The sequence below is a fragment of the Neopelma chrysocephalum genome, unplaced genomic scaffold (genome assembly GCF_003984885.1).
Source record: "Neopelma chrysocephalum unplaced genomic scaffold, ASM398488v2 Primary Assembly neopelma1_23, whole genome shotgun sequence".
In the NCBI taxonomy this organism is placed as follows: Eukaryota; Metazoa; Chordata; class Aves; order Passeriformes; family Pipridae; genus Neopelma; species Neopelma chrysocephalum.
Window position 1 is genome coordinate 1,376,241 of NW_020897691.1, and position 24,068 is coordinate 1,400,308.

Consider the following 24,068-nt stretch of genomic DNA (forward strand, 5'->3'; position numbering starts at 1 on the left):
CTGCCTGTACCAACACGACACATGGCTTTCCATCCCGACTCTTTGCTAATCCAGACGCTCCAACCATCTTTCTTTAAGATGCCATATGGTTGGCAGAAGCCTGTAGATCTAGCAGCACATCTGCTTGTATGTTACTTCTCCCCTCCAACTCCCCCCTCCACACCACAAAAGAGAGAGCAAATAATTATTTTACATGTAACCAATTAAACTGCATTTAAACAGGACGGGGATTATTTAGCTCTAGATATTTTAAAAATATAGATTGTCGCAGAAGGTCATTTGTCTCTCAGTGATTTGGGAAATACAGAGAAACAAAACAAAGAGATGAAAAGCACATGGGCAAAATGATCGCTGTATTTGAATTATTTAAATGACTGCCATTCAGACCTTATGCCCGAAGATTTATTTCCCACATTAGTGTGCCACTAAAGAAGGAACTGAATTTGCTCTCTGCTTTTGTCTGAGGTGAATCAGACAAGCAGACTAGGAAACTATAATACACCAAACCACGCTTTGTTAAGCAAGCAGAGTGAGTCTGTATGCTAATGACTCTGCAGGAATACACTGACACACTGATTTTTTTGGTGTGATGAGCAAAGATTATTGACACTGTTGAAATCCTGGTTGCACTGGCATGCAGGCATCCAGGTTGTCTCTTTAGAATCCAGACGCCAGGAAGACAGGCTGCAAAAATAATTTTGTTTGCGATGAGTTATAATTTCACCATTTATGGCATAATGGACTAAAAATACACTTTGGAGCCTGAAATTAAAAGAAAAAATCTAGATCATAGAAACTATAAATAAATGCTCCTATAAAACTCCCATTGACCACTCTGTGATGAATAACCATCTCAGTTAATGAAGGACAGGCAGAGATGGAAATGTGTAAGGACAAATGGCACAATTTTGCAATTCTGCCTGCTGAGGATTTGCAGCACCTTTTGTTCAGAAACACTATTTCCTTGTTGAACTTTTCCTGCGTCAGTAAAATAAGACATCAAAGAGATAAAAGATAACAGTCCTACCTCAAATGCTGCTCACATGTATTGTGTGATTATCTGAGCAGAGAGAAGCAGTATGCAGAATAAGGAACATGAAGCACATGTCTCTGTTCTAGCATTTTTCAAGAAGAACAGAAACTAGACATGTATTTGCTCCAAATAGTCTCCCTGCTTCAAGTCTCCATTGCAATGAGCACAGAACATTCCTCTGCCTTCACAAAAACAGTTTTCCTTACAATATGGGAATGCTGGAATGCTTATGTTCAACTAGATAGTATACAAATTGTTTTCCCCCTCAGCTATTTAAGAGTTAGAGATCGTAAACAAATGATGGGTAGACTGTGTTCAACCTTCACAGAAAGAGAAGACCAATGGTGAAGCTTTGGTTGAAGCCATTTTTGAGGACACAATACTAGGTATCCAAGCTGTTGTATTTATGGCTAGTACTTTCCTTTTATCCAGTACTCTGTCTTAAGGCTATTTCAAATTTCATCAAAATTGCTTTGAATAGTTTTATACAAAACCAAAATTAAAAAGCCACTTTCTCCTCCCATAATTACATTTTTTCCTCTTTTCATCAAGAGAAAAATGACAGAAGTTCAAAACACACTTGGATTTCAAAATGTAAAATGTGGGAATGTATTCAATGATGTAGCAATTTAGCTCAGTTTAAATTTGATAGGGCTTGATTTACCAGCTATAATAAATAAAGAACTGTATAGAGGTTGTTTACAGTAACAAGAAATGTTTATAAATACTACAGATTAAGATTTCGGTTAGTTCTATGCATAATGTTCAAAACTTGCAAACTATGAAATTATGCCTATATATATAATAAAATCAACAAACCCCAATCTCTTGAATTAATCCCTTTCAGACCTTGTGTGTTTTCACATAAGGCAAAACATTGATCAGTAAGCAAATTTTCATTTCAGGTGTGAATGCCCAAGCTTGGCCCACTTGCCCCAGTCTCAGAGGACTCTGGAAGATGAGAGAGAAAACAGTTTCCAATTATCTGATTGCAAATATTCAATTCTTTTATTTCCCTAGTTAAGGGGTTGTGTGTGTGTCTTTGCATTTTCCTAAAAGATTCTCAATAACTCAACAGCACTTAGTTGAAAAATGCCTATTTTATCCATTGTGTTGCTTTGGATAGCAAAGCAATAATCAACCCAGCAGGTTGTCTTCAGAACTGATGAGGTCAAAACCACTTGTCTGTGACCACATTTGGTCTCTGAACATTAGCTATGACTGGAGTTCCAGAAGAGGGTGCGCTTGGAGAGCTGTCACACAGGCTTTCACCCCACCCCAGTCCCTCACCAGCAATGTCCAGTACTGCCCTCCCTTCAATAAGAGCCCGTACAAACATCAAAAACAAAATTTCAGAAATAGAAGGCCTGGCAAACAGAGATCCTTTGCACATGTGAAATATGGATTTGATTAAGCACTTCAGAATTTAAATTTACTGTTTAGGCAAAAAGTATGGTCCTAGATTTGGGTATGAGAGAGAAAATGAACTTTGTATATGGGCTATGTCTTCCTGTCCAAGAACAGGTGAATAAAAGAAACCATGTGTGAAGTCTTTGCCAAGACCTGCTGCAAACTGACTACTGTAGAAATAATGCAAAAGCTTCTCCCTCGACCCCAGAGGGTAACGGCACTGCTGCTTACACATGCCTACCCTGGATCACTTTTGAACAGCTTGGGTCTGATAAAGACTCCACTATCATTTCTTGGTCAGATCTTTTGGGGTTTGTTTGGGTGGGTTTTCTTGGGAGGTGGGGAGTAGAGTTTCTTCTAAGTTTTTAAAGAAAAGACTGTTACTATTATATGGAATAAAAATAACTATAAAAATAGGTTTAAAGGTTCTTGCATTCACATTCTAGATAACCTGAGATGTTTGATATAATAATGGTAAATCATCTACCTGGTTCGTAACTTGTAGAAGCAGCAGAATTTCTACAATCATTTATAGAAATAACAGAATGCTTTTCCTCTTTTGAGACAAAGAGAGAAGGAAATTGAAAGCAAAACCCCTTCGATTTGAAGAGGACTACATGGGAAAGTGGGGATATTAGCAAGGGAATTAATTTCTTCCTTCATAATCAAATGAATGCCATTAGACATCCATTATCAAAACAGAAAACACAGAACCACTACATTGAAAAAATTACATCACTTCATATTGACATTTTTAATTTTGCAACTCCTGTTTTAGTATAAATTTTAGTTCTGGATGGTGACTTCATGTACTTAATTTTAAGAATACAGTAAGCAAATATACCTTACAGGGAAAATAAGTAACAAATCAGGTATATGAAAGATTTCAATCAACATTTTGAGAAGTTTCATGGTATGCAAACTACTCTAATGTAATCAGTTGTTGTTAATCTGACTCTTAGGTATTACTCAATCTTATTTTAATAATGAGATTGATTCCTCTGAATTGCCTGGGAACTTATTTTGCTCAGTGGATTAAACAATCTCAAGTGGTAAGCTTTTTGCTCCCCCCTCTTTTTTTTAAGAAGCCAAATAAGTTTGGCTTCACTTTCATATTCTAAAGCTTGTCTTTCAAATGAAAAGAACATTTACAGATATAAGAAAACAAGGAAATTGCAAAAATGTCCAAGATGCTCTTCCGTTCTTAAGTTCCAAATTTCTATAAGTGCTACCTCTGAAGCCATTTTTTGGGCTCTTAAACTTTGCCCTCCTCATCCAACACACACAGATCATGGAAGTGTTCAGCCTCCATGTTGCAGTTTGTAACATAAAAAGTGAACATGAACAATACATGCCCTGATGAATTATCACTTATTCAATAATGATATACATTTTACCATAGACAATTATTGTGACCTATTACTGCAAATTGCACTTGTATTTTTTTCTACAGCTTTGTAGCATTCTGATTTCTGAAATTTTACTTGCAGTTTGATGTCTCTGCCACCACAGCACTGTTATAATCAAAATTAATAAGCCAAGATAGTCTTCTAAAATTAAACTCTGATATGAAAGGTACATTTGAACATTTGGGGATCTCTCTTCAGATGCTGACAGGGAGACAAGTGAGCGGATGTAGAGAGAATCTGGATATATGGTTCACATATGGGCCCAACAAGAGCAATCTCTTCATATAAAGACACTATTTCTCATGCTAAGTCTACCTTGTTTTCTAATGTCAGCTGAAAGGAATGTTGGAATCTGGGACAGTTTTCCGCATCAGAGTCTGCTATCTAACTGCCTGATGTCAGAATTATTGTCTTTTTTCACAGAACCTCTGTAGTTTGGGGCTGTAGTTTTTCTATTGTTTTCAGGGTGTTTTTGGGATAGGTTGTTTGTTTAAGACTACCAATGCTATACTCTCTTAGGAAATCTTATTCTTCTTGCTTATTCTTCCCCCCAGCTGATAAAGGATTTTTAAATTTTTTTTTATTGCAGTGTTGTGTTAGAACCATGAGATTACCACTGATTCAAGTATTTCAAAAGAAATTTGGTATTGCCAAGTATTGAATGTTTTTGAGTACAAGTCCATCATCTGAGTCTAGATCCAAAAACACAGGTCTCACGCACAATGCTACACCAGTTGTCATTTAGGGCTTCCTTTTGTACAGCACAGAATCCAATATGTCAGCACAAGACAAAAGCATTGAGCGGGAAGAAGATGAAAACAAATCTTGGTTGCTAAGTTAGCCTGTCATGTAATAAACGTTTGTGTGAAGCCACACACCATATGACCTAAAGGCTCAGAAAGCTATAGTTTAGTTAAAAAAAAACAAACCAAAAGTACAGTACGAAGGAAATCCTTTGAAAGAAGGTAGGACTTGTACCACCGCTCATTGTGGGGAAATCTTTTCCTTTACTCTGATCACCATGGACCTAAAGTACAAAAGCATCACTCAAACAGGTTTGAATTAAAAATGCCAACATTCATTAATGACTACTACTCATAACACGGAATAATTTCACAGCTTTATCTAATCTAACATGACATTAGAAAAAGATCGGTACAGCATTATTTCCACACAGCACAGAGATGACCTGGAACCAGCAATGTCATGATCTGTAGCACAGCATGGGTAAAAGTGAAACACAGCGCTTGGAGAAAAACTGCCATAGTTCAAAACAAAGTGCTGAAAAGTCTCTGTTAGCTGCCAGAACTCAAAGCATTCATGGGATCAGGAAATGACCAGAACTCATGTTTGAAGGATTTAAATAATAGAGGAAAACCAAACACAGCAGCACCTCCAAGCTGTGCAACCCTAAGCAACAGCATCAACTGAGAAAAAAAGCATTGGAATAGAACAAAACGTGTGAATGTGCAAGAGGCGATGTCCAAGCTTACCTTAACTTAGGAAAAGTCCTCAGACAAAGAGGCTGAAGGCAAAAGTTGCCTCTTAAGGTTGCGAAATTATTTTGCAGTTAAGTCATTACAGCAACAAAGGGGCTTAATGGTTTGTAGCTACCTATGAGTCACAGGGTTCACAGATTGATCTTCATTTAGCTCCCCATGCCCAAAAGAAAAATTCTTTTTAATTCAGGGACCTAATTAGGATGATAATTGGAAGAAATCCCAGACTATCACACTTGACAATAACAACCTATGCGTTTACACCCAGATTCTTTTGTAGCATATTGTGGGGAGAAAACTAAGTAAACCGAACAAAGTACTCTACCTTACCTAGCTGGGTTCTGAACTTGGTTCCAAGCTTTGAAGGAGTCCAGGCCTTTTGAGGGAACTCAGCCAGCAATTCAGGCAAAGACTTCTTCAAAAGAGAAAAGAGGCTTGATTTTTTTTCCTTTTTTCGGTCCTCCTCTTTTCTTTTGAAATAAAAGCAACATCTCCGATTTGTGAGCACAGAATTTTGAAAGGAAGGGAGAAACACCATTACAAATGGCAAGCAAAGCTTTCAGTTTATGAATCTACTAATTCATCCATGAAATATCCAGGTTGCCTTCATCATCATTTCCAAAACACCACATTATATAAGGCAACAATGGAATGTTAGGCTGGTCTGTTTCCCATATTTTAAGTTGGCTCAGCTGGAAAGTGAATACAGGCTATTGCCCCAGGATGAGTGAATAATTTAACTCAAATGCAATTTTGCACAAAATTACTTTCACAACTGGAAAAAAAAAGGCAAAAAAAAGCATGGCTAGTCAGACTCCTTGTTAAACACAAGAATTTGATTTTTTTCCCCCCTAGCTAAACTAGTATAATTCATGAAGTTTAGTTCACAGCATTACTGTTAAATAAGCAAGGTATAAATCAAAACACGAAGCTTTTTGGTGCTAAGCGGGGAACTGTCTCTACACTAAGTGTCAAGTACGAAACTTACGCATTACATCTCAGACATTACTGCACTGGCCTGGTTGAAATCTCTGCTCTGGAGTAAAATTTATGCTGAAGTAGATACAAGACAAAATCCCCAAATTGTAGACTGATAGTTAGAAGAGGTCTGCTGCATGTGGAACTGGTTTTGATCTTTAGATCATAAACTCCTGGAGGCACAGATCTTCTTTAATTACATGACTACAAAGCACCATGTGCTTCCATTATGCTATTTAAATAATAGATTTAATTTGAATTTACATTTGTTGATGTAAACATTACTGACTGTAACATTACCCTGCAATCTGATGCAGAAAGTCACTGAAGTATTAGGAAGAAATTCCTTCCCAAAAAGATTACAAAGGAAAGAATCCCCAACTGTGCTATTTGAAAATATGAATAGAAATTAGCTAAATAGAAGAGAATACATTTTAGTGGAATAGGATTTTTAGGACGCTATTTTCAGACAAACAACACTAACATCTCAAGTAATTCCAATTTTTAATTCTGCTCTACAGTTATCTGCTGTGTTTAAGGGACCAAACGAATTCAGATGTTTCAGGAACTGAAGTTCCACCAAAAACGAAAGAAAGTAGCATGGGAAGGATCACTCATTTATCTTGCAACACTGCTTTAACAGAAGTGGAACTGGGGGACTCTGCTAATGAATTGAACTATCAGGACTCTAATCAGTTCTGGTTTTTACCAAAATTAATTTAAACTCTGTCTTTGCATAAATAATCCCTGTTGTTTAAAACTTTGTTTGGGGTTGCTTCTGTACACTGAGGGGGCTCAAATGGAACAGGGTGGTGCTCGGTCCAGAGACAATTCATAGAAGAACAGTTCAGAGGGAAGCATTTGAACACAATAATATCTGGTAAGCTTTGCCCATGCAATGTTAATAGAAAAAAACCCCAAAATAAACCAAAGCCCTGCATTATCGCTGAATGAAAGGGATTTTAATTTTGGTTTATAGATGACCTGCGAGCACTTATAATAGTTGCTATAATTTCTCCATTTGTGACAACCTAGGCAAAAAAGAAGAAAAACATTTTTGTACCATGCAGATATAATGTATTGTCCAGTTTATGTCATGTTGTTATTAAAAAAATTATTTTAAAATCTGGAGCTTGCTAATGATATCTAGTCAGAATATTTAAACATTAATAATAACAACAACAACAACAACTAAGTCTAAAATTTGCCAAAATAGAGGCAATTGAAAATGGGAGCAGACAGCTAAGATAGAGTGAAAGTAATAATATTCTGTAAACATTGTACTGGCTTTCAGTTCTGGTTGTATAACTCACAAGGCAACTGAGCAAAGAAGTAAATTGCATGAAAAATTTTGAACAAGCAGAGGTTTTTGTTCACTGTGTACATTCAAAACCAAATTTTTTTCAGAAGACTGAGAAATCTTCAGAACATTTTTGGCAGAAACCATTCCTACTAAATGTAGAGATGGAATACCTAAAATTACCTTAAACCAAGAAAAGCATGAAAAGGTAAAATAACAGAAAACAGTACCGTAAAAAGTCTTTTTCTTCTGTTGTCTTTAAAGCTTTTTTTTCTTCCATATTACCTAATGGATTTTTTTGTCTGGTAGTATGTGATCCCTCTAACCCATTCCTTCTTTTCTTTTTGTCCTTACACTTACCTGCAGAAGGAATGAGTGAAAATATAGGGCCTTCTGTCTGATCTGAAAACTGATACGTAGAAAAAAAAATCCTGGATGTAAGTAAAAAGGCGATGACCAGACAAAAACAAGTAGGTGTTTAAAGTGCTAGATTGGGGAAAAAAAAAATAAAATTATCTTACTAGATCCAGATCACTATTAACAGTCCCAACAGTGGGAGCACACTCAAAACTGTAGATGAAGAATCACCAGGAATTCACATATTCTTGGGGTTTTCATATATGTGAAAAGTATAATATTGACAGCTTTCTTAATACTTTGCACATGGCAAGAGAGTAACTGTAACTTGTTTTGCTCTTGATGTTGTCCCCTCCTCTATCCCCAAATCTCAGTTGTGCAACCCTGTAAGAGGGTAAAACCATTTGCAAAAATCTAATTTTCTTTAACTACTTGCAGTTTTGGAATCATTGGAAAAACTGGAATCATTTGGAAAAATGCAGTGAAGCTGTCAAAATCGCTATGCATGAAGGTACAGGCCTCCTGCTTCAATGTATAGTAGCTACCTAAATGACTCTAACAGAGGTCAACCATTTTCAATATGTAGCAACACAAAAGTAAATCTCTCCTTTTGGAGGAAAAAAAAAAAGCTTACGTTTCTTGAAATACTATGTTGGTACATGCACATGTTCCATCACACGTGTGGTATACAAAGATGGATGACCAAGCCATAGACACTATTTTTATAATATAAAAATAATATAAAATAGGACTTTAAAGAATTATCACAACATATTTACCATAAAAGCAGTTGTTCCATGATGGTCCTAGTACCTGGACCTTTACTGCAATACTGTGGTGACCACAAAGAAGTCTACACAACTACTCTTTCAGTCAAGCTCAAAGGGAGGCAGAGGGGAGATGCCTTTACATATGGTGGAGTCTTGAAAGAACTGGGCTTCCTTTAAAAAACAGCAGAGCCTTTCTTCATTAAAACTGACACGAGGGCACTAGTTCTGGTGCAGTAGCTGTGTTACCAGCTCCTGGATTAGTTACAGAGAACTAAATACCAACATTCAGTCTCACAGATTATAACATCCTTATTTATATTATGGATCAAAACTAAAAGTAGTGTTTTGAAATCTGTGAATATATTTCAATTTAGTGTCTATAAAGACAGAGAAATTCTCATCCTGTAAAGATGGAGGAGTAACGCAGTCTTGATTCTTGTCACAGACTAATGATTTTAAATATACTTGTAAGAAAACCACTTTGTAAGCTTTTCACATAGCACTACTTTTCTTGGTAATATTACAAAAGACCGTTTCTTTTGATACAGCTTGAAAACAGTCCTGTAAATACAGAAGCAGCTAACAACTTAATATCCTCTTTTCCCCTTCTCTACCTCAACACAGAACACTGAAATCAGTATTTTAGTGGTGAACTGCATGAAGTGCTTTTTCCCAGAGGAAGTTTATGCTCATAAATTTTGGATCAGTATAATATTGAGATTAGACAATGCAGAAAGAATCATATCTTGCCGATACCACCTAAGGAGTCTTTCTGCTGTACCTTTTGCAACCAGACTTGTCTATCCCGTATTGGCCGCCTTTTTAGCCACCAGCGCACTTGTAGCAAATGTGGGTAGAGTCCTTCCCAAATCTTCGTTCACGAAGCCTAGCCATGATGATGATGATATTGAGATTATTTCATTGTCTACTAACATTAAGTTCATCATCTATTTCTTTCTTTGTCAATACGAACATCTTCTAGGTTAGGACAAACATGGCTTTGTTCACCTTTGCCTAATGCAATACAAATTTGGAAGCAACAGCCTTTGAGAATTAACTTCCACAGAACATGGATCTATACCAAATACATGTCAGGGTTAACCTAGAAACAGCTTTCAAGATTCTCCTACAACACACTTAGAAGGATTTACCAGTCACAATCTTTCTCTGAGATGGACCGCATAGAACACAATAACATGGTGAAAGGAAAATATATCCAAGATAGGATACCCTGGTCAAAGGTCAAAGCCTTTCTCTTACTAGAGGTACCATAGGATTTTTCTAACACTTCAGCAGAATAGAGGACTTTTTTCAAAAGGGTTTTGCCTGAAAGACTCTCAAATATTGTATGTTGCACAGTACTCAATTTATTCAAGGCAGGCAGACCTTACTGTCATTTGGATCTTCTGTTCCAGAAATCCTGGAATTTCAAACACAAGCCCTGGGTAACTAACCATCAATCCATTTTCGAACAACAAACTCAATGAAGATGATTGTACTTAGCTTTAATATATACTTTTCCATGTCAATCAGAACTGCAAAGAGTAAAGGAGGGTGTAATGACTGTTGCCCCATTGTGATCATTATGGTGTCCTTACATTTTCAGAGACAGTGTCATATAAAAAAATGATGGATTTAATTTCCAAGCTGTATTATCTTACATAATTATATACTCCTTATAAAATGAGCAAGGAACCAATACCTTGGTCAGATAGTTCAATAGGGCACTATCACAAATAATTGCCTGCTACCCTTTTTGACAAGAAGTTTGGACTTCATGTTCTATTTTAATTCAGTGGCTTCTACTTTTGTTATTCACTACCAATTTCTCTGCACCCAGCAATGTCAAGAGGTGAACAATTAAAATGTTCAGAATACACCATGAATGTAAGAGTGACCCTATATTATATCTTCATTTTTTCCCTTTGATCATCCCTTTATTTGACTGCATTTCAGTAAATTATCCATGTAGTTTTTATTTTGACAGCTCTCTTTACAGCAGTAAAACAAAATGTGTGCATTGCAAATGGCAAAGATTCAAATTTCAGCTATGTTTATCCAAAATAGCACTGAACTGCTTCTGTACTTATGCTATACTGCCTACAGCCTTACGGAAGGGGAGACAGATGGGATGAATTTAGCAGGGAAACAGCTGTGGCTTGAAGAAGAGACAAGCAAAAGTTTTGCTATCAGGCTTCATTATGTATCAAGGTACCAGTAAAATGTGTATCCGTAAGGCAGCCAAAAAAGTGTTTTTCATTTGACTAGTGATAATTACCTTTTCTCAACAGCTGACAATGTTCTAAGCAGCATTAAATAGGTATAATAATTAAGCAATAAGACAAGCAGTGCCTTGCTGGGGATTATTGCTCGCCTCGGGTGTGTTGCGAGGCACAAGGCTGAAGGGTGAGTGACTTCAGCCACCCGAGAAATGTAATAATCCCTCAGAAATGCACTGCCTGGAGTGTCTTCTTGCTATTAAAAATGGAAATTTGAAAAGGAAAAAATGCTAGACACATTTCCTGTGGATTTTATTGACACGGGTTAACACGACAGAAAGCCCTTTCCCAAGGATACCTATGCCTCTGCTCAGTTTGTTTGTGCATTTTATTCATACAACATATTTGAGAAGCACAAGTATTTGCATCATCTAACACATGCATGACAAGGCACAGAAAATTATAATAGCATTCACAATAGTAAAAGTTAAAGTGCTTTTAACCGACATGCTTCCATTTATTCTGTGCATTTGTCCATGTTTGGTGTCAATTTACAGATGAGCTTTTTTTAGTTCTGAAACTGTGTGTATATATATACATATACATACACACATACACCTGTATTTTTTAATATATATCTAAAAGGTCAGTCACTCAAGCAATAGACAAAAACCCCAAAACAAAAAAACCAACCCAAAACCCACCAAAATCCTGTAAGTTGTTTTTGATTTCATGCAAGTCACATAGCTAAACTAAGGCTATATCCCTGGTAGTGTGGGAAGTGCTAGTGTAGCACTCAAAAAGATTACACTGCTTTACATAAGCAGAGAAAAGTTTACTGTCATTTCAGCCATGCCACTGAGACAACTTTTGGATACTGGAGACCTGGAAGTATTTAGCAACCTTGACTTGAATCAAATCAGAATTCTAAGGACCATTCAGGATCAAGTCTCAAGTAATGAGATGTATTTGGGACAAGGATGTATTTTCATATGTATAACTAAAGGTGAAATCTCGCTCTCTGAGGTTAAAAAGAACTTAGAAAAAAATTAAAAATCTCATTTCTCCTTTCTTTCCCTCAATACATGACTTTGCTGTTCGCAAAGAACAAGTTAAACACAGAATAATCTTACTGTCCTTTTCCATTTCTTCCATATTTTCCATCATCACTGCTTTACTTCAGAACCAAACTGAGAAGCCCTGCTGTGAAGCACACACAATGCTGTCTTGAGTACCCTAGAAATACGGATGCTAAGCGGGTCTTACCATACTGTCCTTCCTTATAGCCACTTCCATAATCTATTTCACTACAACTTGTGCTATCAGCAGTTGAAGGATAATACATTTAAGACCATGTTTCCAGAAACTAGCCCAATGCCTGTTACTATTAGACTACTGCCAACTAGCACTATCACAAGGCACAATAAACACCATTACCTTTTAGCACTTAATTTTTTTAGGATGGCAATTTTTTTAGAGTGCACTCAGAAATTGATAATGAATGACTGGAGCTCTGGAAGAGAATGATAGTTTAACTTAGACAAGAAATAGGTAAAAGGAAGTTCTATCTGTGTTTTAGAGGACACGACCAGTGGAAAAACAGATTGTTAGTCTCATAATGCATAAACTAAGTAATTATTAGCTTGAAAGATGGAAAAAGCATGATGGGAAAATACCCCACCTTCAAATGCAACATTGGTTATGGAGCTACTGGAACAAGACACATCACTAAGTGGCTAAACATTTCAAAGATTTAAGGAAAGGTTAGATTTATATGAGGAAAATGAAAACATCCACAGGATGCTCCATAGGAGCAGGCCAGGACCCTGCAGAAGCAATCAAAACACTAAAGTTATCCAGAAAAAATACTCTTACAATAACCTTGCAAAACTCTACTCACTTATTAAAACATAAATTATCATTAGTTTGGGTCTCCTCTTACAAAAATAACCTTGAAAGCAGGCAGGTGAACAGATTTTGTTACAGAGCTGGTAAATTTTCATGACACACTTGCAAAGCTCTTTAAATGTTATTCATCTGTCTTCATTTTCATTCCCCACTAAATGGGAATGGAAGGTTTTAAATAGCCTTAGTTTGAAAATCTCAGTTATACACAGAGATCAAAACCGTAAGAAAATCTGCTACTGCTTAAAGTAATTTGCCAAATGGGTTAATATTTAGATTTTACTATTATTGTGAGTTCAGTGAAGGCCCAATAGGAAGATCCCAATTACTGTTAAATATCCCAACTAGATATTTGCTGCTGAACTACTGCATAGTGGTAGTCTCACAGTGGCTATTTAAAAATTTTTATTTTTTTTATATTGTTCTGACACATCACAATGATAACACAGAAATACAGTACCTGAAAATGAACTTGAAAAATGCAGATGAAACACGATATGGAAGAAAGAAAAGCAGGTGAGTGCAACAGTCAGGGATTTCAAAAATTTAATTTTTATACTAGTAATTTATACTACATTGGAAAGGCTATTACCCTGAGTAGAAACCTTTCTTCTGTAGTTTTGGGGACCTTAAATGAACTTGAGATAACTTGAATGAACATGAGTGACATGCTTTTTGGTGCTATTTCTTGCCATTAAACATCTATATTTTTTATGCACAAGACAGAAAAAGAGCATGTTGACCTCACTTGCTCATTTTTTATTTCACATCTCTGGGGAAAGTGGTGAGGAAGACTGGTCCATGACTACTACCATGGACCAGAGATGCTTCTACCAAGAACTGAAGGCAAAGTGTTTCAAAGAAGATGATGTGGCGCTGAAGGGATAAACTGGTGGATTAACACAATCATATACCACCACCAGAAGCAACCCCTAACCAAAATTACAACAGTTGCAGATTTGTAGCAAAGCTAGGAGAAAAAAATGGGGTTCCCCTGGAGAACCATGGGTATACTTCTGTCTCGTGATGCGCATCTTTTTCACTCTCAGTGTTATGATCTGCATAGCGCCAAGAGTTTCTAGATCTTGCCATATCAAGGAGAGTCCGGGCTGAGCTGTCAAAGACATCACCTTTATCCACCTCCATTTTAGAGGAATCAAAAATGATTCCCTAATGCTAAATTAACATTTAAATTTGAAAACTAACAACTGTGCCTGACAACAGAAAGTAACAAGAACAGCCTGGAACCTTATGTTGTGCTGTTTTATGTCACACATATTTCAGGGCTTTTTACATTCCTGGTAGACAAGGACACAAGTTTACTATTAGTGAGCTAAAGGCTTTGACTCTGTTCATGATGGCATGAATAAGAGCTATCCCTGTTTCTGTTTTGGAGAAGGCAGAATATATCAAAGCTGTAGAGTAGAAGATATTCTCAGAAGAGGACAACTACCAGATTCTTAGTAGAGGGAGAGTTAGTCAGAGTGTTGGTAGCTGCTCAACACAGGAGCAAGCAAACCTGGCTGTTTTTCCAAATAGCTTTTCTTTGAGACATCAACTGGTATCACTTTCCCAGATATTATTCTCCAGCTCCTAAAAAAATAAAATTGTGGTGGCCAGCAAAGTGAACAGACACTATCACTTCCCCTCTACACCTTCTTCCTCACATTAACTATATTGTTACGCAGTTAAACCAAATGCAGCATTAACTAATCCTTCAAGAAGGTAATGCAGATAATTAACAGCCCATTAACATGACGATAAATGCACAAAAAAGCCTACAATAAATTCTGAAAGAAAAAGAATATATAAGGACATAAAGGTAGATGGAACATGAAAAACTAAAATGTAAGTTAGATCAAGCAGATTCAGTCATATCTTTGACAGCTCATTCTTTGATAAAGGAAATGCAATAAATCTTACCTACATTAACTTCAGCAAAACGTTAAATATCATAACCCATCAGCAATAGTTAACTAAGCTGTTGTTGACAAGTAACTGACTAAAACAAAGCACACAGCCAACGGGAACAACTGAAGGGAAGGAAGAATTCTAAGTGTATTTCTTTGCATTTAAACAGATTTTTGAATATTCTGAATTATGACTCAGCACAAAAAAAATAGGAGTGGGCTGATAAATTTAAGACATGCTATCAGCTTAGAGAAGGTCTGGGATACTGCACAGAAAGAAACATGACTCAGATGATTGGAACAGCAGACACAGGATGAAATTTTAGAGTACAAAGCCTTATGCTGGGTACTTAATGCATTTGCAGTTCATAGCAAAAGTCTCTGCTGAAAACTTGAATTTATTTGGAGGAAGAGATCCTGGACACACTTCTTGATGCAGTTGCCAAAAAGGTAAATGTAGGATTTATTGGTCAAGGAATTTCTACTGAATATATTAATTCCATATATTCAAATATCCTTGTCCAAGACCATGTAAGCAGTTTTGACTGCCCAGATTCAAAAATGATCAACAATCAGAACACTGAGGGTGATGAAGAGCTTATTGCAAAACTAACAAAAGCGGAAGGCTTCACAGAATCACAGAATATGCAGAGTTGGAAGGGACCCACAGGGATCAATAAGTCCAACTCTTTACTTATAAACAGAAGTATTTGCATTAACAATGCAGATTCTTTTGAACAAAAGAACCACCTGTCCTAATTTTGGCTCAAAGACACGTAGGTACAAACCAAACAGAAATTATTTCAGACCAAAAATAAGAAGGATCTCAATGAGAGGATCAGTGCTGGTGGAAACAGTTGTCCAAATTGGAACAGCGAGGATTAATGATTTTTACAAAGGAGCTCAATACATTCTTAAAGAAATATATATGTATGTAAACTATACATATAAGTACATATATGTTATATACACACACTTAGCAACAGGGGAACGCAGTACTCTGTGACCTAGAATACATCTTACAGAACACTATTAAGTACCCTAAACATCTCTCCAGAACTTGGGTGTGATATTTCCCTCTGCTTGTCATTTGCTTCTTAAGGTTAAGAACTTATTTACATACTATTTTTTGCAGCATTTTCTGAAAACCTTTTATTTCACGCTTGGTATACATTTTCAATATTTCCAACAGCTAAGAAAATTTTTGCCTCATGTATCTACTGTTAAGTTGTTGGGGACTAAATCTTTAAAAACACTATGTGGCATCTTAGATAATATTATATAACTTATTAACTACTTAGAATGGGAATATTATACATATAAAAGCATAAATAATTTATGTATTTATATACACACTATATATAGACATCTATTTAAAGTGAGAAGGGGAAAAATAGTTGAATAGATATATAGCAAATAGACAAATAGTGAACTGCAGAGGAAGAAGGAGGGAGAGATATTTAACATCCAGTTTCTATTCCAGAGCATTTAACTGTGTGCAAACATCCCAAAAATAAACAAAAGCCAATTACACTTTCAGACTCTGACAGGATTTTCAACATATATATATATATATGTATATACACATTATCTGTTCATTATTTCCTAATAGCACTTCTCTGGAGTATCCATTTCTCAACGTAAAACATGAGTATTATATAGAAATAAAAAATTAGGTCATCGCGATAACCCTAAATTCTGGACGAGCTAAGAGTTTTATCTGTCTGAACTGCAATGCTGACACACTGACCAAAAAACCTTTTACCAACTCCTTGTATGAAAGGCTATACAAAAATTTATATGTCTCCAATTGTTACAGCTATCCCATTACAGCAAAACCACACCAAAGATATGTGGGTATGAGTAATGATGCTCAGGAAAAAGTGAAGCATAACGCTCTTTACACATTGAGACAATGTGAATATCTCTATATCTTTAATATCAAAGATGTTACGGATACTACGTATGTTACTCTCTATTTTTAATATAGAAATAAATGCATTTTAAACTACAAAGCCATAATGCAGTGCATTTTTATTTTATAATTGCATTTCAAACTAGATGATTAGTCTAGTAAAACTATAGTACACAATTGCCTCACTGTTACTTTAAAAAAATACACTAATCTATCAGCAGAATAAGGAAGACAATGTATTCAACTGAGAATGAACAGGATTGGAAAAAAAATAAAGGTCTTTCAGGTGATGACCTAACCTGAGTTCTTCTATCCATCATTATTTCTTGAAAACACACACACACAAAATACCAGAGCTTTAGACAGAAAATGTAAAATTTCAAATGCAATTTGATTGCTCCAGTTATCAAGAAATAATTTTAATCAATTGTTCTACTGAAGATTTGCCAAGAAATCAAAAATTTCTATTCAGAAGTGTAATAGTGACAGCAAACTAGCTATTGTGATATTACATATCAGTTACTTGAAAATGCTGGTGTATTCTCTTTGTCTCAATTCTCACAGATATGTGCCCTCTCATGCACACATGATCTTGCATACACTATTACTTAAGAAAAAAACAAAACAAAAAATAAACCTAATGGTGGCAAAAAGCCTTTAAAATCCTTGTCAAACTGAATATTGCATTTTCACTCCTTGAGTGGTCCATTTAAAAATCCATTTTAGCTACTCTTCCAGATAAGCTTATCCATAAGAATCATACATTTCGCCATAGGTAGAAAACAAATATAATTTGTCACATGTTGTGCTATACAGACATTTCTGCACAGTTGCTGCACTACACTAGAATGTCTGAAGGGGAAGACACCCCAGGTAGTTGGCTGCAGACATATCTCAGCAACATGGCACGTAGTTACAATTTGACACATATAGTCTTTATAAATCCAATGTCTATGAAGTCAAACAAATCTCCTTCTTATTTATAGTAACAGGCGAGAGCAGATCTCTGCCGTCTTGTTACACAGATGGTTGTAACATTTTTATAGTTAACTTACAACCACTGATGCCTAAGGAATAGACACACATCTGCCCCAAACTGCCAGTCCTGTAGGCTCTTCTTTTTAACTTTACTAGCAAAAATACAGTTGAAATACATTTAACAGTGTCACCCCCAAAAGCTACCACAACAAAAAGCTCCATATAAATTTGCATAAAATGTATTATTGTTAATGTTACACAGATTGAACAGCAATCACACACCTTACAGTAAAAATAACAGTAATACCAACTCTAATCACCAAAACAGAGAAAATTCATAGCCCCAAATTCCATATGCTGAACTTAGTTTGAAAAAATGTTTGGGAAAAAACTCATTAGAAGCTTCTAAATATATGTTCTATTAAAAAGATTTCAAAAGAGACTTCCACTTCAAATAAACTACTATCCAAATGCTTTTTTTTTTCCTTTAGCTGCTTGATAAAAAGTAAAGGCATGGCCAGCTCATCTTGAAAAAACGAAAGAAATTGCCTAAGATTTTCTTCTCCTGCTTGAAGATACTACTCCATATTTGCTGTATTTCCACATATCACCTGGGTCTTTAATAGGAAACATACACAGGAAGAGCTAAGCTATATTTAATTAAATGCTTCCCATTTTAGACACTGGCTGTCCACAGAAGAAATTCTCTAAATAGCTGACTCACAATCAAATGCCTGCTTTGTGAGAAGAACAGATGCAGACAAGTAAAGCCATAATTGAACGTGGTAACTACAGGAGTTAAGTTCAGTGGGAGCTTAAATAGTTTGATGAAATCCTGACCCATGGCAACTTGGGCAAATAACACTTATTTATAAATACATTCCAACAGTAATAAGATCTAGGCAGATTCTTGTCTTTTTCTTCTTAGTCCCCAAATCGGGAGAGAAAAGAGCTCATGGGAAAGTGGATCTGCATTTACAGAACTGGTCTAACTACAGAGGTGTAAACACATGCCTGGGAATTCAGTTTGAAACCAGATTAAGGAGAGAATCAACCTACTTTACATGTACAGTTACACAATTCATTTGGTTTTGAATTTTCCCTCGTCTGGAATCTATTCATTTTACGTGGAGTGGAGCACCAAAAAAACCCCCAAAAAACAACCTTTTATTTTTACTTCATCTTCTTTTTACTCTTGGCTAGTTTCTATCTTTACAGCTGCCTTATAAAAGATTCTGTACTTTCTGCTACCTGCTAATTTCTAATGTGAACTCAAGTCTACAGAATGGGAATTTGAAGAATTTAATGACACAATTTGCTGTGAGGTTGAAAATTTCTACAAACAGACTCTTTGCTACATAACAGACAAGAATTTATTTCACCAAGATTCAGATCCATAAAGTCACACATGATGACCACTTTCAGTGACTCATAGGTGACTCTATGTCACGTTAATGAATACTTTTGAGATGATCTACTTAGCTAAACAAATCATTGTCTAAAATGATAAAGTGGATAGCTGCAAAATCCATATCAAAACAATAAAAAAACTAATGTAAAAACCCCATACATGTATCTAAACAAAGATCCAGAGTGTTGCTAGGTTAAAAACATTAAATGGACATCTTTTCATGAGCTCCACTGCACTCTTAACATGTCACTCTAGTCCTGCAACCTATACATCTTTCAATTCAAGTTTGCCTCAGTAGCATGTGACAGCTGTATCATTTAAGATGGACATCTACTTCTTTTAATGCCATATTTCACTAAGGAAAAACACATTGAAAGGCCTAGAAATTTCCATTACATTGAAAAGGCTGATTCAATATCTTCTTTAATGACTGCAATCTCTTTCTTTAAAACTTGCTTATATAATTTTGGACTGTATTCATTTGCAGGATGTATTTATACAGAAAGATAGGAAAGGCAGTAAAAGAGTTATCTTGTTCACTTTCAGGAATGCAACTATTATGACTGCCAAAACACTGTTTTTCTCCAAAAGAAATTCTGATTGATCAATTAGATCTTGCTTCTTCCACAAAATAGTTATATCAGGGCCTGTCATATTCTCCTTGGAGAACACAAGTATTGACAAAGATTTCTTCTTAAACAAATACAACAATTCCTCATTATTCAAATGCAAATGTTAGGTCCCAAGTTAAGCCAAAATCATTTTGATACAAAAAACTTTCTAAAGAGAGCCAGAATAACAGCAGCTAGAAAATTAGGTAGGAATCCACTTTGTGGGACTGTGTTGCAAAAAGATCAGTTATTTGTAGCTGCATACAAAGGGGAAATGTGTTAACGTGTTAATAGTATTTTGCTGTGATTATTAGTATCTAAGTGATGGATGAAAATCTGAGGCAAAATACATTATAATTATTATTCTTTGTTGTTCTTCTTTTACTGAGTAGCATAGTCAGATCTCTATTTTCAAAACTGGATGTTTTTATTTGGTGGAAGTCTTACAACATGAATATAAGGAACTGGGAGATTTATTTGTTGTAGTAGTTCTACTTTCTCCTTTTCTTCACCTGCATCTGTAAACTTCATAACTAATTTAAAGCATTTGGGAACTGATCCTGAAAATCTATTACAGTTTTCACATGGAAATTAAAATTAAATCACACTGATTTTTAAAGCAGATTATTGTATCAGTCTTGTCACTTATTACCTGGATTTTAAATTAATACAGTGCAAGATCACAATTAAAAATACGTTAAAAGAGCCCCCTCTTAAAATGCTGGTAAAGCATACTGTTCATGTTTCAAATAATTGATAACTTCTTCCATATTTACATATTCTAAAATATTAAATAAGACAAATGCTATTACTGTCCTGTTTTCTCTCCTTGTTGTCAGCAAAACAGCAGCAGAAGGTAAGGCATTGCCTGCAGCATGACCACTCTGCTTCCAAACCACTTTTCTTTTCTGGATTAATGCTTTAAATCTTTTCTAGTGTATAAATCATTGCTGCTGCAGCAAAGAATAAGCAACATTTTCCATTGGATCAATTTTATTTGGTTCTGACAGAGGAAAGGTTTTCTCAAAAACTTACAAAGCAGTCTTAAATTCAACTGGATACTAATAATTCTACAGAACAGCTAGGAGGAAAAAGAGGGGGGGGAATTTTTTTTTTTTTTCTCCTGGAGGTAACCTTCAGTCCTCATTCCTCCATATGGTAAGAATCCACCACGAGTAAAGAAACCGAAAGGAAGGTGAGATAAAAGGAAAGATTAAATGGTCACACAGATTAGGGACACAGTTGTAGCATTTTGAATTAGTTTGTTCTCCGAGAGGTAAATGAGGATGACAATCCAGGGTTACAGAAGAACAGGATGAGGAACAGACAGAAATCTGAAAAGGAAGAGGAAAGAAGGGGGTCTGGGTGACTGAAATGGACGCATGAAGTGCTTGGTAGGAAGAAGCTTACATAGAAAGACAGAGAATAAAGGGATGGCAACAAAAAAAGAAAAAAAATTAAAAATCAATACTTTAAAAAAAATGAGCATAAAGGACTGGCTGCTTCAATGCATGCAAGCTCTGTTCCTATCAGTAGGTCAGTGATCAAAAAAGGAAACAATCTTTCACAGTAAGGACTGTATAGTCCAAATGAAGTTAAACTGCATTTTGCCTTTCAGTACTGACAAGAGGTAGCCTGGCTGATTGGATTTGCAGAGTTGCTGCTCAGCCTCCTCCTTACTTCATCCTCTACCTCCACAAGCATGCTTAAGCTCTTTCAGTGCTTGTTATACTTAATGTAGAGTGGAAAACAGAACAAGAGAGCATAGATGAAGTTTCTGGAACAAAAAGGAAAAGAATCCACAGTGATCTTTGAGGACATCTAATCCATATCACAGCACAAGGCATTATCAGTCTGGACACTCTGGACAGAATAGTCAATTGATATTGGTGGAAATATTTCATACTAGTCTTGCTGCAGCTGCTTCCAGCTCTTCCTGAGGAAGTCATTGCTTGTCTGAAAGGCTAGTGGTGCCTGGAAGCTGTTAGCATTTCTCTGGTTACTGAGATCTTCACTAAGATTTGTCTGTTTATGCAAGTTAAATGATGGTAAACCTCAAAAATACAACTATTACATGGCATAATAGAATTCACATCTGTACTCTACATTTGTATCACTGAATAACCTCCTCTGTCTTTCCTCCCCACCTCCCCCCTATTCCCTCCCTTTTTCTTTTTTGATATGGTAAGACTATTCATCCAAGTTAGAGCAGAGAACAGCCGAAGCAGCCCACACACATATGTACCAGGCTTAAATTCTTTGGAAGACTGCGTTGTTCAAACTTTCCTTTTATTTATCTAAAATGGCACAAGCAAAAGATGTTATAAAAAAACTTGACAGAATGCTTGGTGAGGGAGAAGGAATGGTCATTTTCATAAGGAAAGAATATTACTTTCACACAACCTAGTGTCATTTTTATGTTTACACAACACAACCAGTACAGTTGAGCATACCATATATCGACAGATTAACAGGACCTCCTACCTTGACTTCATCCTCTCATGCATTCTCCCATGCTGGATACACTGTTGGTCCAATTCATCATTCCGTTTCTGCATCTTCTCCAATCTGCCATGAAGATACTCTTTTTCCTGACTAAGCTGGTTGACTTCAGATCTACAGAAGTAAAACAAAGCGATGATGGATGTTGTCAGATTTCATCCTGCAGCATGCCATCAATATGTGGCTTCAGCATTTATAAAATTTCATACATGTATATGTAATGCATAAACAAGCTATTACTAGAATGTACAGAAACAAAACTCTGTTTCAGAAAATCTTGAGACAAAAGAACATGATGCTGAAGGGTATCTGGTAAATATGCCAATGGCAATCACTCAGTCATAGGTTGGCTAAGCTAATTTCAGCCTCATTTAAACAGGCATGTCACTTGGCATTATGCATGATGTTAAATAAGATCAATAAATGTAAATTCATACTTGTTAAGCAAGAATTTGGCTAGCACTTTGAAAACACATTTCAACTTCTTTATTAGCGAAAGCTAACATTTAGTTTTAAAAAAACTACTATAAACTTATTCAACCTTTACTCCACTGCACAGGTTGAACTCTAAATAGTGGTACTGTTTTAGTAACTTTATTAACCTCATGTGCCCAAAATAACATTACATATCTTTTAAAAAAAAGACAAAAAACCCAACAAAAACAAAACCCCACAAACCCTTCCAGCCTCTGCCCCCCCCCAAGAAAAAGAAACCAAAAAAATACCCCAAAGCCACGTTAAGAGGAAAATTAATAAAACCTTAAGAAACGAGAGACAAATCATACAGGCACACACTAACCTACATAAAACTCAGCACAGTCTTTAAGAATATTAGTCACTTCTAAGCAATTCTTATTCTTCACGGGTGAGCAAAGACACCAGGTCCATGAATGACCTGGGACTGCTACTTGCTACATCTCTAACCATCAGCCCATGGAGAAACAGGCATGAGCTGTTTCTTAATATCAGGAAAAGACCTCAGATTAAATTGTGATAAAATATACATTATGCACTTGTACAATTTCAACTCTTTGGAAAAGGTTAATGAGAACATGTCAGAATCTGCTATACCATCAAAAAGTACGAATCAAAAGCAAACAAATTTGATTTATGGCATCTGCCACTCCAGATCTTGAGATTAAAAAGCTTCAGATATATCTTTAAATCATAAACTTAAATATGCTGTAATTACAGCAGAAAGATACTTTACCTTCCTGGCTGTTACAGAATGCAACAACAACTGACATTCTGAAAAATACAACAAAGTGCAGGGGGAAGGAATACTCCTCCCTCAAAATCATGTTGTTACATTGACAAGTCAAATCTAGAAATGACAACATAATCTTTTCATGTTTAAATAGAGAACAATGCATGGTATCATCTGTGAATCCACAAGAACTTAGCAAGGGAAACTTTGGACAAAGACTGTATGTAATTAAATTTAGATAGGCAGTTACAGCTCTGTTAAGGAACATCACAGACAAATACACCATAATCGTGCTGATATAGTTGTACATCAAACTTCAGCGCCCAGGAGTTTCCTGGATAGGTACATGTAACAGTGGGCAGGATGTTATAGAGAGGTAGTAGAAATTGAATTTGTACACTGGTCATTCAACAGAAATACTAGTAACTTAAATGTCAGCATTAACAAAGCATTGCCAACTGGACCAACTGTTATCACACAATGTGAATGCAGTCTGTACATGATACTGATACCGTAAGGCAGACAAGCAGTGGATAAAAGCAAAGGTCCACTGCAGAGCAGCTCAACAGAGACCTGATGTGACAAACCCAACCAAGTGGTAACAGAAACTAAGTTCAATACTGCATTCCTTTTTTTATCAGCAAAATTCAGCAA

The 24,068-nt window shown here is 35.9% G+C and overlaps 1 protein-coding gene across 7 annotated transcripts in view; it reads right to left on the reverse strand.

Annotated features, from left to right (window-relative positions):
• SDCCAG8 (serologically defined colon cancer antigen 8) overlaps positions 1-24,068 on the reverse strand; it is a 108,028-nt gene that overhangs the window by 17,982 nt on the left and 65,978 nt on the right. For 5 of the 7 annotated variants that reach the window (XR_003534307.1, XM_027683951.1, XM_027683931.1 and 2 more), the window contains one exon: positions 22,190-22,321. Coding sequence is in view for 4 of the 7 variants with exons in the window: in XM_027683951.1 (XP_027539752.1) it covers positions 22,190-22,321 (132 nt within the window). In the remaining 3 variants the exon portion in view is untranslated. Of the gene's footprint in view, positions 1-22,189; positions 22,322-24,068 lie in introns of those variants that run through there. The other 2 variants (XR_003534312.1, XR_003534313.1) reach the window with 1 other exon arrangement.